At 37.2% G+C, this 13,401-nt stretch overlaps 1 protein-coding gene across 2 annotated transcripts in view; it reads right to left on the bottom strand.

Moving 5' to 3' along the window:
* NKAIN2 (sodium/potassium transporting ATPase interacting 2) overlaps window positions 1-13,401 on the bottom strand; it is a 556,752-nt gene that overhangs the window by 15,307 nt on the left and 528,044 nt on the right. The window contains exon 6 of one of the 2 annotated variants that reach the window (XM_034418729.3): window positions 9,216-9,272. The exons of the other annotated variant lie outside the window; for it this stretch is intronic. Coding sequence (XP_034274620.1) covers window positions 9,216-9,272 — 57 coding nt within the window. The remainder of the gene's footprint in view (window positions 1-9,215; window positions 9,273-13,401) is intronic. 2 annotated transcript variants of the gene reach the window in all.

Here is a 13,401-nt window from a genome sequence, read left to right as displayed (position 1 = left end):
CTTGATTTTAGAGCAAATGGAAACATTCTGATTGTAATGGCTGAATTAGATTGGACGTGTCACATTATATGATTACATCTTGTTATACAATTTTTTGTTCAACAAAATATCATGTCTAGAGCTGACTGAAAAGATGCCTAAAGCATCTTTTTTAAAATAAATAAATAAATGAAAGCAAGCAAGCAAGCAATAATGGTAGAAAAAAAAAAAAGTGGATGTGACCAACCATTGATATGAGGTTAGGTTTGAATCTACATAGTAGCAATAACAGTATCTGCAGATTCTGCCAGCAACTTTATTTTGGAAAGGTGAGCAAGACTAGGCTCTTATAGGTACTCACGATGGTTTACCAGTTTTCTTTGTGGCTAAAATTGTCCATATCCACTCAGGACTAGATAGATTCTACAGTGGTAAATGAGACAATGTCCTACATGGTAATTTGGGATTCATTTGAGTTTGTGGTGCCTAAGGAAGTCAATAGGGCACTTGTTGTGTTTTGAAGGCTCCTTTCTGTAGGCTTCCTGTTTCCTTAGGGGCACCAGGCAGGACATGAATGTTTGGATGCGGGACACTGTTAACACTTCACTGGGCATTATTATATAATTATATGATACAACATGATATAATAAGGCAATAAATTAGGTGGCATTATGTCACCAGCACTAAAAAGGTGAATTCCTCCTCTTGGTGAATCCTTCCATGAATCTACATGCTCTAACCCTCAGACTAAATGCCATGGTGGCACAGTGGTTAGAATGAAGCACTGCAGGCTACTTCTGCTGACTGCCACTGCTAGCAGTTTGATTCTCACCAGCTCAAGGTTGATTCATCCTTCTATCTTTCCTAGGTCGGTAAAATGAGGACCCAGATTGTTGGGGGCCATAGGCTGACTCTGTAAACTGGTCAGAGATGGCTGTAAAGCATTGTGAAGAGGTATATGAGTCTATCAATACTTGATTACTCTTCTGCTCACCGCTTTAATTTTGGAACTCTGTAAGCCAAACATGTTGAACTTTGGGGTGAGGGACGTTTCTCTAACTGCAAGTGTGTGTATTTAGTAAAGTGAGCAAGCTCCTTCTTTGTGTATTTGTGTGTGCTTGGCCTGGAACAGGACAATAACATCCAGCTATACATTGGTACTCTGGACCAAACCAGAGCTACTGTGGAAGCCTTGAACTGGTATCTGGAGGCTATAAGGGTCTAGATGGGATTAAACATGGTCAGTTTAAATCCTTACAAGACAAAGTTGCTGTTTGTCAGCGGATATCTAGATGATGAAGTAACAGCAGTTTCAATATTTACTCAAAAGAGTTGTGTTTCCCCAGAAAATATTGGTTCATGATGTGAGATTCTAGGATGTCTTGGTGCCAGTGACTCATGCCCTCAGAGAGGTGGACACTGATTGAGCCAGAGTAACACAATAAATAAATGACTTTACAATCTTTTACTATGCAGCACTAGGTAATATCAAGCTTGCCTGGTCAATAAAGAATCCACCTATCCAGTTCAGACATTAGTTTTATGTATTATATATTCCTCAAAGAAGCTGCCTCCAGCAAATATGACCAAATGACATACTGATATAGATTGTATATACTTCAGTGAAATGCATCAAGGTCACAGGTCGTATGGCATACTCTATGTTACAGTCAGCATTCCAGGTCCACAACCTTTCTGTAATTGGCTGATAGACGTGGACACTGAAATACAAGTACCCCAGAGTGTGGTGTCCAATGATCTTTCTTTGATGTCCATGTGGGGAAAACATTAAGAATGTGTCCTAAATATCCACCTCTGTACAATAGTTAAAAGACTTAAATATTTATAAGTGTAGAAGCACATGTTTATATAAAATATCATTATGGGAATAACCAGATAAGTCAGCATTCGAATGCAACTTAGAAATGCTTCACAGACTGTGAGAGAATGTAATTTCACCTAATTTGTCTGTAAAATGTTTGGATAAATACAATGTATTTGTATCTGCATCCACAGGAAAATGCTTATCGTTAGTTCTTTTTTCTTCAGAGATCTCTCTTAGCTCTAAACTAGTTCCAGTCTGGTGACTGGAGATAAATGTACAGTAACAAGCGCCTATTGAAAATAGTCAGATTTTTTCATTCTCATTTCTCTTCATATATCAAATGTGAAGAAATGCATATTCCCCTTAGTGAAAAATAATCAGAGACCTAAGCATCACCCTTTACATATAGTTTTGGAACATAAAACCAAAATCATTTCCCCAACATTTTAATATCTAAAATTTGAGAGAGAGACAGAGAGACAGATACCTACACACATACTCAATCATTTGCTCGCTCACACATGCACTGCTATCCCTTTATAAAATTCAGAATTTCATTGTCTCATAAAACCTGGTGGCATAAACCATTTCCCACAATAAAAATGCACATAAATAGAATATTGAGTTAAAGATAATTTACTTTTCTATTTTGGATCTTTTTTAATATTGCAAAACCTGTATTATTTAGCCGTACCCATTCTTTCCTATCTTTCCCCTTTTCTTAAGCAAACCCAAGGAAGATGAAGGACATCACCAATACCAACTGTTGGAAAGTTCAGAGGTAAAAATCCAGGCAGACAGTAGCACATAATCAAATTACACCCTTGCATATCTGCATCAGTGAGCTTGTTTTGCTCTTGAGCCATACTGACAGTGAAAAAAACTTGTTAACCGAAAGTGAGTATAGATAATAAACAGGATAAAGACAAGAAGTTTGAGATGAATATGTTTTAGTATATTAAAATTAAATGAAAGAAGGAAAGATAAATATATATTTTAAGAAATAATGGTAAACTTTGAAGATGATAGCACAAATGTTATACCCAGATGATACATGGATTGATTAAAAAATGTACAGGAATACTAGAGGAATAATAGTAAAGTAAAAAATGAAATTGGAAATGAAGACGTATGTAAATAGAAATCAGGTCTCTTCGAATGCCATCTCAGATTGAATTAAAAAAGGAAACAATAAAGGAATGGAAAAGAGGGGAAGAGTTGAGAGGGGAAAGTAGGGGAGTGGGGAGGTGAGAAGAAGAGAAAAGAAGAATGGGGAAAGGAGAAGAAGAAGGAAGGGGAAAGACGAGCAGGAGAGAGGGTAAGAAGGGGAGGAAGAAGAGAGGAGAGGAGAAAGAGGAAAGGAAGTAGGAAAGGAAAGGAGAGGAGGAATGAGGAAAGAAGAAAGAAAGGAGGAGAAAGAAGGGAAAGGAAAAGGAAAGTTTGTAGTAAAACAAAAGAAGGAAATGGTAAAAGAGCAGACCTGAACAAATAATTAATTAATTACCTAATGAAAGTTAAAGAAGAAGATGAACAAACTATGTATAAGGATGGATAAAAGACTGTACATTTAAACATGTTGATGAAAAATAAAAATAAAAAACTTTTTTCAAAAAAAAGAAAGAGAAAAAAACTTGTTAACAGAACAAAACAAACACAAAATTTTAATTAATGCAGAAAACCTGAAACAAACACTAGCTGCAGTTCCATCCAACTTATCCGTGAACAAATCAAATTGTGGGGCTTACTTCCAAAAAGTATATAAAGGATTAGGCTGGATACGAGGGTTGTTTTCTTAATGTATCTATGTATTCACTTTTGAATTTCCATTTTTTCTGTTCAGAAATTTCGTCCAGCACTTATTCCAATCTAGCTGATTCCAATGCACCTCAAAATACCAGGTGTTGAGGTAGAAAGGTCCAAAAAGCCTTTAGCATATAACTAGTCAGCATTACACTAGTGACTAGTAAGTCAGTAATTATGTACAGAATGTACTGGAATGTTAAAATGAAGGACAAAGTGAGGCAATATTATTGGCGAAAGGTATCTGTGAGAAACCAAGGACTATTAACAAATGGGTTACAGTTGCAGCCAGGTAAGAGCTGACTTGTGAAATGGAATATGAAATAGAAGAAAGTAGCGGTGTGAGGCAGTGGTGAAATCCAAATTATTTTACTACCGGTTCTGTGGGCGTGGCATGGCTTGGTAGGCATGGCAGGGGAAGAATACTGCAAAATCCCCATTCCCTCCCCACTCCTGGAGGAAGGATATTGCAAAATCTCCATTCCCACCCCACTCCAGGGGAAGGATACTGCAAAATCCCCATTCACTCTCCACTCCAGGGGAAGGATACTGCAAAATCCCCATCTCTCCTCCCCCCCCCACTATGGGACCAGCCAGAGGTGGTATTTGCCGGTTCTCCGAACTACTCAAAATTTCCACTACCGGTTCTCCGAACTGCTCAAAATTTCTGCTATCAGTTCTCCAGAACCTGTCACAACCTGCTGGATTTCACCCCTGGTGTGGGGGGGAAAAGCAAACCCAAGCCAGCAACTGAAAAGATTGTGGGGGAAAGGAGCTGTTCACATTTAGTATGATATGCAGAATTAGGAAATGAACAGAGTGGAAGAGCTGTGAAGTTTGGCTTCTTTCCCTTAGGTTGCATGATTAAAACCCGGCAAAATTACAGACAGACACAGATGAATGAATGAAGCAATTCTTCTGAGTCACTGCAGTGAGTTATAATGTTAAAATGATCAGCATATGTCAGGTAGAGTTCTTGAGCTTTAAGTGGAAACAAGATTTCTTCCATTATTGGAATTTCATCCTGTCAAACGTGTATATGCAGAGGCCATCCTTTCTGTGACATTTCATATTTGTGAAACACTGTTGGCAAATCCCCTGTTAATATCCAGCCAGCTATTGTACCCAGACAAGTTACAAGTCTCTGCTTTTAATTCATGAATTTTGAAAGTGTATAAACATTACGGTTTTAGTAAAGAAAACCTTTACCTGGAAACCCTTTACACGTATAGTATAAATAAATCTCCTTCTCACCCCTATGGGTGGTATATGTCTTCCTCATTCTTTGGACTTCTACTTGGCAGTTTGAAGGGTTGAAGGTTCTGTGCAGCATCTTAGCTGTTCCTGGCACTCCACTCTTTTGGACAGAAAGCTTGTGACTGAAGGACGCTATGAAAATGATATATACCGTATTTTTCAGAGTATAAGACGCACCTTAGTTTTAGGGGAGGAAAATAAGAAAAAAGCTGATTGGTGGGTGGACTGGTCTCCTGGAATACCCTCAATCAGCTGTTTCCAGAGGTGAATTTTAGCAACAGGCTTGTTGGTTGTAAGGTCTGTGCCTTGCTTTTTTTTCTGCCTCTGAAATTTCTGAAACTCTGTTTCAGAAAAAAAAAAAAAATTCTGCTTCTGAAAGCCTCTGAAACAGAGCTTCAGAAAAAAAGGCATTTTTTCTGAAGCTTCTTTCAGAGGCTTTTTTTCTGAAGCTTCTTTCAGAGGCTTTTATTCCGAAGGACTATCTGTACTCTGTTCAAACTCCTTTCATTGGTATTGGTATGTAGATTAACCTCTTCCGATCTGTTGGTTATTGTGTCATTCTCCAGATTTGTTAACATAGTTTGGTTAGAACCTTTACTGATTCTTCTTTTGCTGCTTGCCATATTATTCTAGATAAAAGCCTTTCAGAGGCTTTTTTTCTGAAGCTTCTTTCAGAGGCTTCTTTCAGCCTCTGAAATTCCGTTTGCGAGGCTGGGCTGGGCTATATTCGGAGTATAAGATGCACCCAGATTTTCACTCTCTTTTTTGGGGAAAAAAGGTGTGTCTTATACTCTGAAAAATACGGTGTGTGTGTGTGTGTGTGTGTTCGCGCGCGTGCTCTGGTTGTAAAATACCCAAATTGCGATCCCTGACTGTGGGACACTGCAACAGTCATAAATTTGAAGACTGGTTGTAAAGTTACTTTTTCATGATAGTTGTAACAACAAAAGACCATAAAATAGAGCAGTCATTAACTGGAGACTATTTATATCAGTCTTGGCAATACTATACCTGAGTGGGCAATTCTGAGAGTTGGCCATATTTGTGTTGTAAAGTGCCCACAATCAGCTGGTGAGATGGGCAGGGTAGAAATTTAATAAATAAATAAATAATAAAAATAATCATCCAAGTTAAGGAAGGTAGTCTTATTGGAATTACTTGCTATTATGCTGTTAAAAGTTTGCTTTAAGTCACTCTTACTATTCCTGAACCACCTTCTTCTTGACTGTATTCGTGGGATCCTATATATTCTAACTGGTATTTCTTAAGTTTTTTGAAATCAAATTTCCTAATGTCCAAGATGCACACTTGACTAGATTCTATTAGATATCCTTTGGGTTTACTTAATAGAAAAGGTCCTGTATATTCAAGATATTATAGACCAGGACTTCAGACTGCTCTGATATTCACCTGCTGACAAACAACACCTATTAGGTTTTTAGTCAACTAATAGTGTTAGCATTGACCAAATGTTTAGAAATGGCTATCTCTTACTCATAAAACCTGATAGTCAGTGAGCAGGGAATAATGTAGACATTCAGAGCACTCAAAAGAACCTACATTTCATGCATACAATTCAGACAGAGCACTGAGAAATATAATTTATATTTTTTCTCTCTGAAATCAAATTTCAGTTGAACAGGGGTATTTCCAGAATCATTTCCATAATAATGTTCTATTTTACATGTGGAGCATTCTCAAACTGTCCCTGAAGGATTCTCAAATTGAACGAATGCTTCAAATAAGTTGAGAAGAGAAAAAAGGAGAAGAAAAGAAAAGAGGCAGGCCATGCCCAATCAATGCCATTTAGAGCCAGCTCAAGTAATGAAATAAATCTCTAATGAAATAAGTTGTTAGTAGAGATTGATGTAGACAATTTTATTAGAAGAGAAATATAGGCAGAAAACTTGTACAAATGGAGGAAAACTCCAGCAGGAAGATTAGTATTCTGAAAGGTTAAAGCAAGTGTGAGTCAACAACAATTACGTCCAGATGTTCTACCTTCAGGCAATTCTTTTCTTATGAACTTGGCTGGACAGAAGCCCCTGAAGATTTTCTATGGAATTGTTCACAGATGTAAGCTATGCCTTGGGATACATCTGGGATTTGGAGAGAGCTTAGACTGAGTCTTACTCACAAGAAATCTTTGGAAAAGCACCAAATATTCTTTTAAACTTTCAGATTTCAGACAGAATAGATTGGCTGCTTTAGAAAAAGTTGTCCACCATTACTGCTTTCACCAAGGAACTCCTGGTACATAATTCAAAATGCAATGCAGATCCTTACGAGAACAGTTTTAAAGGGCTGCTATTTGTCAAGTCAGAGCAGAAATAACATTTTAGATTGGGTAAATTTGGTGAGGTTCCAAAAGACTTATTTTCACAACGATTTCTAATAAAAAGTATGCCTAGATGAAGATTTGTTATGGTTTTGTTGAATTCTAAGATGTGATTATTCTAGCCACACTGTCCATAATATATAGTACAATACACTGTGTAGTGTGATTTGGTGTGGTGTTGTGTGATGTAGCATATCGTATCGTATCGTATCGTATCGTATCGTATCGTAGCGTAGCATAGCATAGCATAGCATAGCATAGCATAGCATAGCATAGCATAGCACAGCATAGTTCAATGTAAGCTTTTCTCTAGAGGTCAAAGAGTATATAAGGAATATCTCTTCATTTTATCATGATAACAATACTGTAGGACAGTGTTTCTCAATCTTGGCCACTTGAACATGTGGGACTTCAGATCCAGAATTCCTGGCCCTCCATCCACATATCCTCAAGTCACCAAGGTTGAGAGACACTCTTTTAAGGTATGAAATAATCAGGCTTAGAGCAGTGATTAGCCCAAAGCCCCCAATGAATTTCTATAGCTGAATATGGACATATACCAGGGTTTTCTTGGAGTTAATACAATATGTTAACTCTGACACCACACAGTTATTAAAAATGTCAAATTAAAGTTCCAAACATTCTACAAGTAACAACACTCTATATACATCTAAATACATTCACATATCAGGGTATTCCCTTTCAGGGTAAGGAATGCTTTGTAAGCTAAAGAAGTAAGCAACAGCAAGCTAAATAAATTCAAGACATGAGATAAAAGAAGAAAACATACTTAAATCTAGTTATATCTATATAATTCACAGAAGTTCTCAGTATCTTGAAAACAATCCTTTCTTCCACTAAGTCCATTCATTATGTCATATATAGTTTTTCGTTCTTTAAACTTCTCACTTCTCTCTTTTTATGGATTTCCTCAACTATCAAATCATGATTTTCTCAGTCTTCTTCTTCTTCTCAGCCCATTAACTGTTCTCTTTATATCTATTTTATAATTTAATCTTCATTCATTTTCTGCAAGGTACTTTGTTCATACTGATTACTTATTTTTATATTCAACTTATATTCATTCAGCTCCCACTCATTCTTGACCTAACTCTTCTTGTCCTATCACATATACTTTCTGAATATCCTATTCCTACTGTATTGACTTTACTCATCCAATTCCCCCTTTGATATAAAAAAAATGGGCTGAAAGCATTTACTTTTAACAAATGTTCATTCCCACAACTGATGACATATATCTAACTACTTTCCCCCAGTATTTGCATGTCTTAAATTTCTCCATCTGCCTTCCCATCTTTAATAACAGTCTATGAAGGTCTGAAAATATCTAATAGACATAATCTATCTAATATTCATTTAGCCAGACATATGGCACCATTTGTGTTCAACATATATTTATGATCAACATCCTTCTAACATCATAAAAAATGTTCCTAATACATTCATTCATTCATGCATGCATGCATACATTCATTAAACACCCAAGAGGACATCAAACATCCTAATTTTATTTCTTGCTCAATGTTGGACCATTCACTAAGCATTTAACTTATTCTGATACTTTTTTTTTTTTTACTTCTATAACATTTCTGTCTTATTTATTTAGCAGCAAAACAGTGCAAAACATTCCATAATTCAAGCCATTCATTTTATCACATGCTTTTTTTAAAAATATGCATTCATTCATTCACTCATTTATTAATTCATTCACGTAAACATAACTACAGGCAAAGTTTCTAAAACAACAGAACCCAAATTCTTTTAAAGCACTCTGAAGAAGAATGTTTTATGGTGCATATGAAGAACTTGAAGGGTCATAGGAAAGCAGATCTCAGAAGTGAACTCATGCCACAAAAAAAAGGAAAAAAAAGAAAAAAGAAAAAAAGAAAAAAGAAAAAAAGGAGAAAGAATGAAAGAAATTCTTGTAAGAGTTCCCACAAACCATTTCAAAGGACACTCGAAGCAAAACATTCATAATGATAAAGAAATACATACTCTGGTTTGCTCCAGGGAGCCAGTAGGCCAATCTTCCGCCCATCACCGGGTATTCAGCTGTAAATTTTAGCAGGCCAAAACTCAGGTGAGAGTTTGAGAAAATAGAGATGTGATTTTCTTTAATAGGTAATGTATTTTTTTAAAAAAATAATTAATGGTTCACTGGATACTACTTTAGAAGCTTCTAAACAGTATTAGCCTGTTAAGTTGTCAAAATGCTAGTGGATGAAAAGTGTGAGAAATAAAGCAACATGCAGTGGATAGATGCATCAACCCTAATCCAACACATATATTTTAGGATGCTCCTAACCACTAGTCCATAAATTCTGATCATTTCCTTACTTCAAACCATGGTTTGTTTTAGTTGAGATTCTAACTGAACCAGTTCAAGAAACTAGCGTATATAAGCAGCAGAATTGAAGGTAGGTTAGAAATGAGTCCCCCCATTTCCACAATTATTGCTTTCAAGATTATTATTCAGAGATTGGCAGAATATAAAATTGTTGTTTTCCCAATGTCGGTTGTGATCTCCCGGGAAGGATTCTAGTGGCTTATCTTATTTGTAGCTGTCAGTTCAACTACACCAGATTCATATCTATATATGTATTTTTAAAATATGATAATACTTTTATATAATAAAACTATGTGACAGATGAAGAGAAAATCAATAAAATTCAGGTGGTGTCAATCCATTTATTATAGTATGATTGGGTACAATATTAAACTGTTATAGTTATTAAACAGTACTGAATATTTATTAAGCAGAATCTTAGGACAATGACATGATACTAAATGTTTATATAGATACAGGGAGTGGCGAAACTTTAAAGGATACTAAAGTGATTTAAACTGATACTAAATGTTTATATCTGTATCTATATTTTTAGGTAAAGGTTCCCCTCGCACATATGTGCTAATCGTTCCCAACTCTAGGGGGCAGTGCTCATCTCCATTTCAAAGCCAAAGAGCCAGTGCTGTCCAAAGACATCTCCATGGTCATGTGGCCGGCATGACTAAATGTCAAAGGTGCACGGAACGCTGTTACCTTCCCACCAAAGGTGGTCCCTATTTTTCTACTTGCATTTTTTACGTGCCTTTGAACTGCTAGGTTGGCAGAAGCTGGGACAAGTAACGGGAGCTCACCCCGTTACATGGCACTAGGAATTCTAACTGCTGAACTTTCGATTGACAAGTTCAGTGTCTTAGTCACTGAGCCACCGCGTCCCTATCTATATTTTTATCCATAGTTATATCAACAGTTCCTTGAGGAGGTGGTAACTATTGTTCAGAAAAGAAGGGGACCAGATAAATGTTGAGGAAAGAGGAGCAGATAAATTAATATATAGGAAGCACATCGATAGCACCACTTTTAGAGTGCAATTTCATTTATTAATTGTTTTTCATTACACACTTATTGTCTCAGCAATTTCCTTAACATCAGCTTCATTACTTGGGAAGGCAGCAATCCATAGCCAATTTTCTTTTCATGTTGTGCTTGTTCACATATAAATGCAGACCTTTTGTTCAAAATAGTTGCAATTAATAATTTCAAACAAAAGAAATGCAAAATCCTTTCACTCAAAGCCATTTATAATCCACTAAAATGAATTGAAATTCCCATCTTGAGCCTAACCTAATTTTTTTACTGATAATAGGAATGGATTCCCAAAAGCACTCCATGCATCTTGATAGTAACATCCTAATTTTCTTTCCTGGTAAATGTTTTAAATAAGATTTTAGCACCCAAGGAAATTAACCTTTAAATTAATTGCTCTTATAAAATGCCACCTCTGCTTTTGTCTTCAGCCTAATTACTTGCTAAAATTTAAACCAGCCTTAGTAGGTGGTTTTACTAGCTATCTTTTCAGCTTAGATTACTTCCAGATACAGGGAGTGTATCTGCTTCTATTTGTGATAACATTATAATGATTTTGTTCTGCCTCTACAAGGCCTGAGCTTTTAAAAACCTTACGATACGCCAATCTGGGATTGATACAATTCAGAGCGCAATGGGAAAACTGTTACTAACTCCATAAACATTTCTGACTTTTTGTTGGGAAGATTCTTAAACACAGATAATCCACATGATTGTTGTACACTGTACTGGTGTCATCATCCATAATTAGCTGAATTGTTCACTGCATCTCTGCTAAACAAACAGGATAATATTTTAATGTGCAACTGAATAATTCAGTATATTTTGTTTTTAAAATAAAGAAAATGAGCTGAAGGAAACTATGGAAAATGGCTGAAATGGGAGGGTTTAAGCCACAGTTATTTAATTTTGAGTTTAATTTTCTGAGAAAGGCAGCTTCCCATGTCAACTTTTCATTAAAGACAGTATCTTGAGCCAATTGCCCACATATATCTAGTGCAACATTATTTCTGCCCTTACAGTTCAAGTCGTATAAAACCATCAGCACAAAGGTCTGGGGTTAAGTGCCACTTGTACATACACAATGTCTGAGATTCACGACGTTACTATGTAGTGCATTGCTATGCCTGGAGGAATAATTTTTCTTTGAACATCATCTCATGCCAAATTACTCATTTCTCTTTCAACATTTCTGGTCTGAAGCCACTCTAACAAGCTCTTTCTTTGAAAAATATTCTCATTCTCAGCCTCTTTTAATGCCTAGAAGTTGTTAAGAAGTTCTTAAGTTCATGGGCCTTGCAAAACAAATCAGACTGTACCTTGGGCCAACCTAGGGGTCCCAAGGACTGCCTCTGCCCCACATTCTGTACCAGTTGTAGCTTCTGAATATTTTTCACAGGCAGCCCCATGTAGAGTGCATTGCAATAATCCAGGCATAAAATGGCCAGAGCTTGAATGACTGAGTGCAAAGATTCCTGATTCAGGAAAGGTTGCAACTGGCACACACGTGAAATTGTGAAAATATTCTCCTTGTCACAACTGCCACCTGCTCTTCCAGAAGTTGTGAGTCCAGGAGAACCCCCAAGTTCTGCACCAGTTCTATCTGTAGTAGGCCCAGATCTCGAAGCTCCATGCACCCAAAGCCATTTAGTCTTGTCAGGGTTCAGTTGAAGCCTATTGTCTCCTATCTCGATCCCCACAGTCTCCAGGAACCATGAGAGAGCAGTGACAGCATCACATGGGTTGGAGATCCACGGCAGGGGTGAAATGCTACCGGTTTGCGCCAGTTCGGGTGAACCGGTAGCGGCGGGTGGTTCGGAGAACCAGTAATGGTGGCAGAGTGAGGCTCTGCCCACCCGCCCGGATGTCGTTACTTCCTGGTTTTAACCAGGAAGTAACCTGTTTTTTATCCTCTGTGCATGCACAGAAGGTTTTGCACATGCACAGAGGGTCCAAAATTGCATGTGATGCACGCGCACACTTCTGAACTGGTAGGGAAGGTAAGTAGATCTCACCCCTGATCCACATACTGATGATACTTCAACTCCTGGTGATTTCACCCAGCTGTAGATGTTAAAAAGGAGTGGAGAGAGTACCAAGCCCTATGGCATGCCACAAAGGAATGGCTGTGAGCTGGATCTCTCAATCTCTATCAACATTGATTGGCACTGGCTTTGGGGAAAGGAACAAACCAGAGCAAGACTGCACTGTCCTGCCCTATACCCTGTAACTGGCCAAAAACATATCATGGTTGATGGTATCAAAGGCCACTGAGAGATCAAGGAGACCAAGGATGGGTCCTATCCTGCTTTTACCAGAGATCAAGTCAATTATTGTTATTTCTGTCTCAGAACTGGGTCTGAATTCTGACTGGAAGGGGTCAAGACAATCAATTTTATCCAAGACTCTCTGAAGCTGCCAAGCAACATTTTTTAACCAAATGGGAAGGTGGGAAACTGGAGAAATGTTGTCCAGGTGGATGGGATCAAGATATTTTTTTTTCAGGTGACATCTACAGGTTTTTTTTAATGTGACATATCTAAGGAGGCTATGCTAATTTAAAAAATGGTAGGAATACTTAAGTAAATGTTATTAGATGATTGTGATAACTCTGACAGATACTTGCACTGATATGAGAATTTGAAATATGCTGTGAATAGTGATTGTCAATTTCAACAAATCTTGGTTCAGTGCTTTTATGTAATATTCAACCTCTCAGCAACTATGTTAATTTGAAAGCTCCTAATCACCAAATGTGTGGATAGCTGATTCTGCATACATATTTATCTTTTGCAATGTTTGATTTCTACT

Source organism: Pantherophis guttatus, chromosome 1 (assembly GCF_059756535.1).
Source record: "Pantherophis guttatus breed Tessera chromosome 1, ASM5975653v1, whole genome shotgun sequence".
In the NCBI taxonomy this organism is placed as follows: Eukaryota; Metazoa; Chordata; class Lepidosauria; order Squamata; family Colubridae; genus Pantherophis; species Pantherophis guttatus.
The sequence above is the reverse complement of the archived record's forward strand: the minus strand, read 5'-3'. Positions and strand labels throughout refer to the sequence as shown.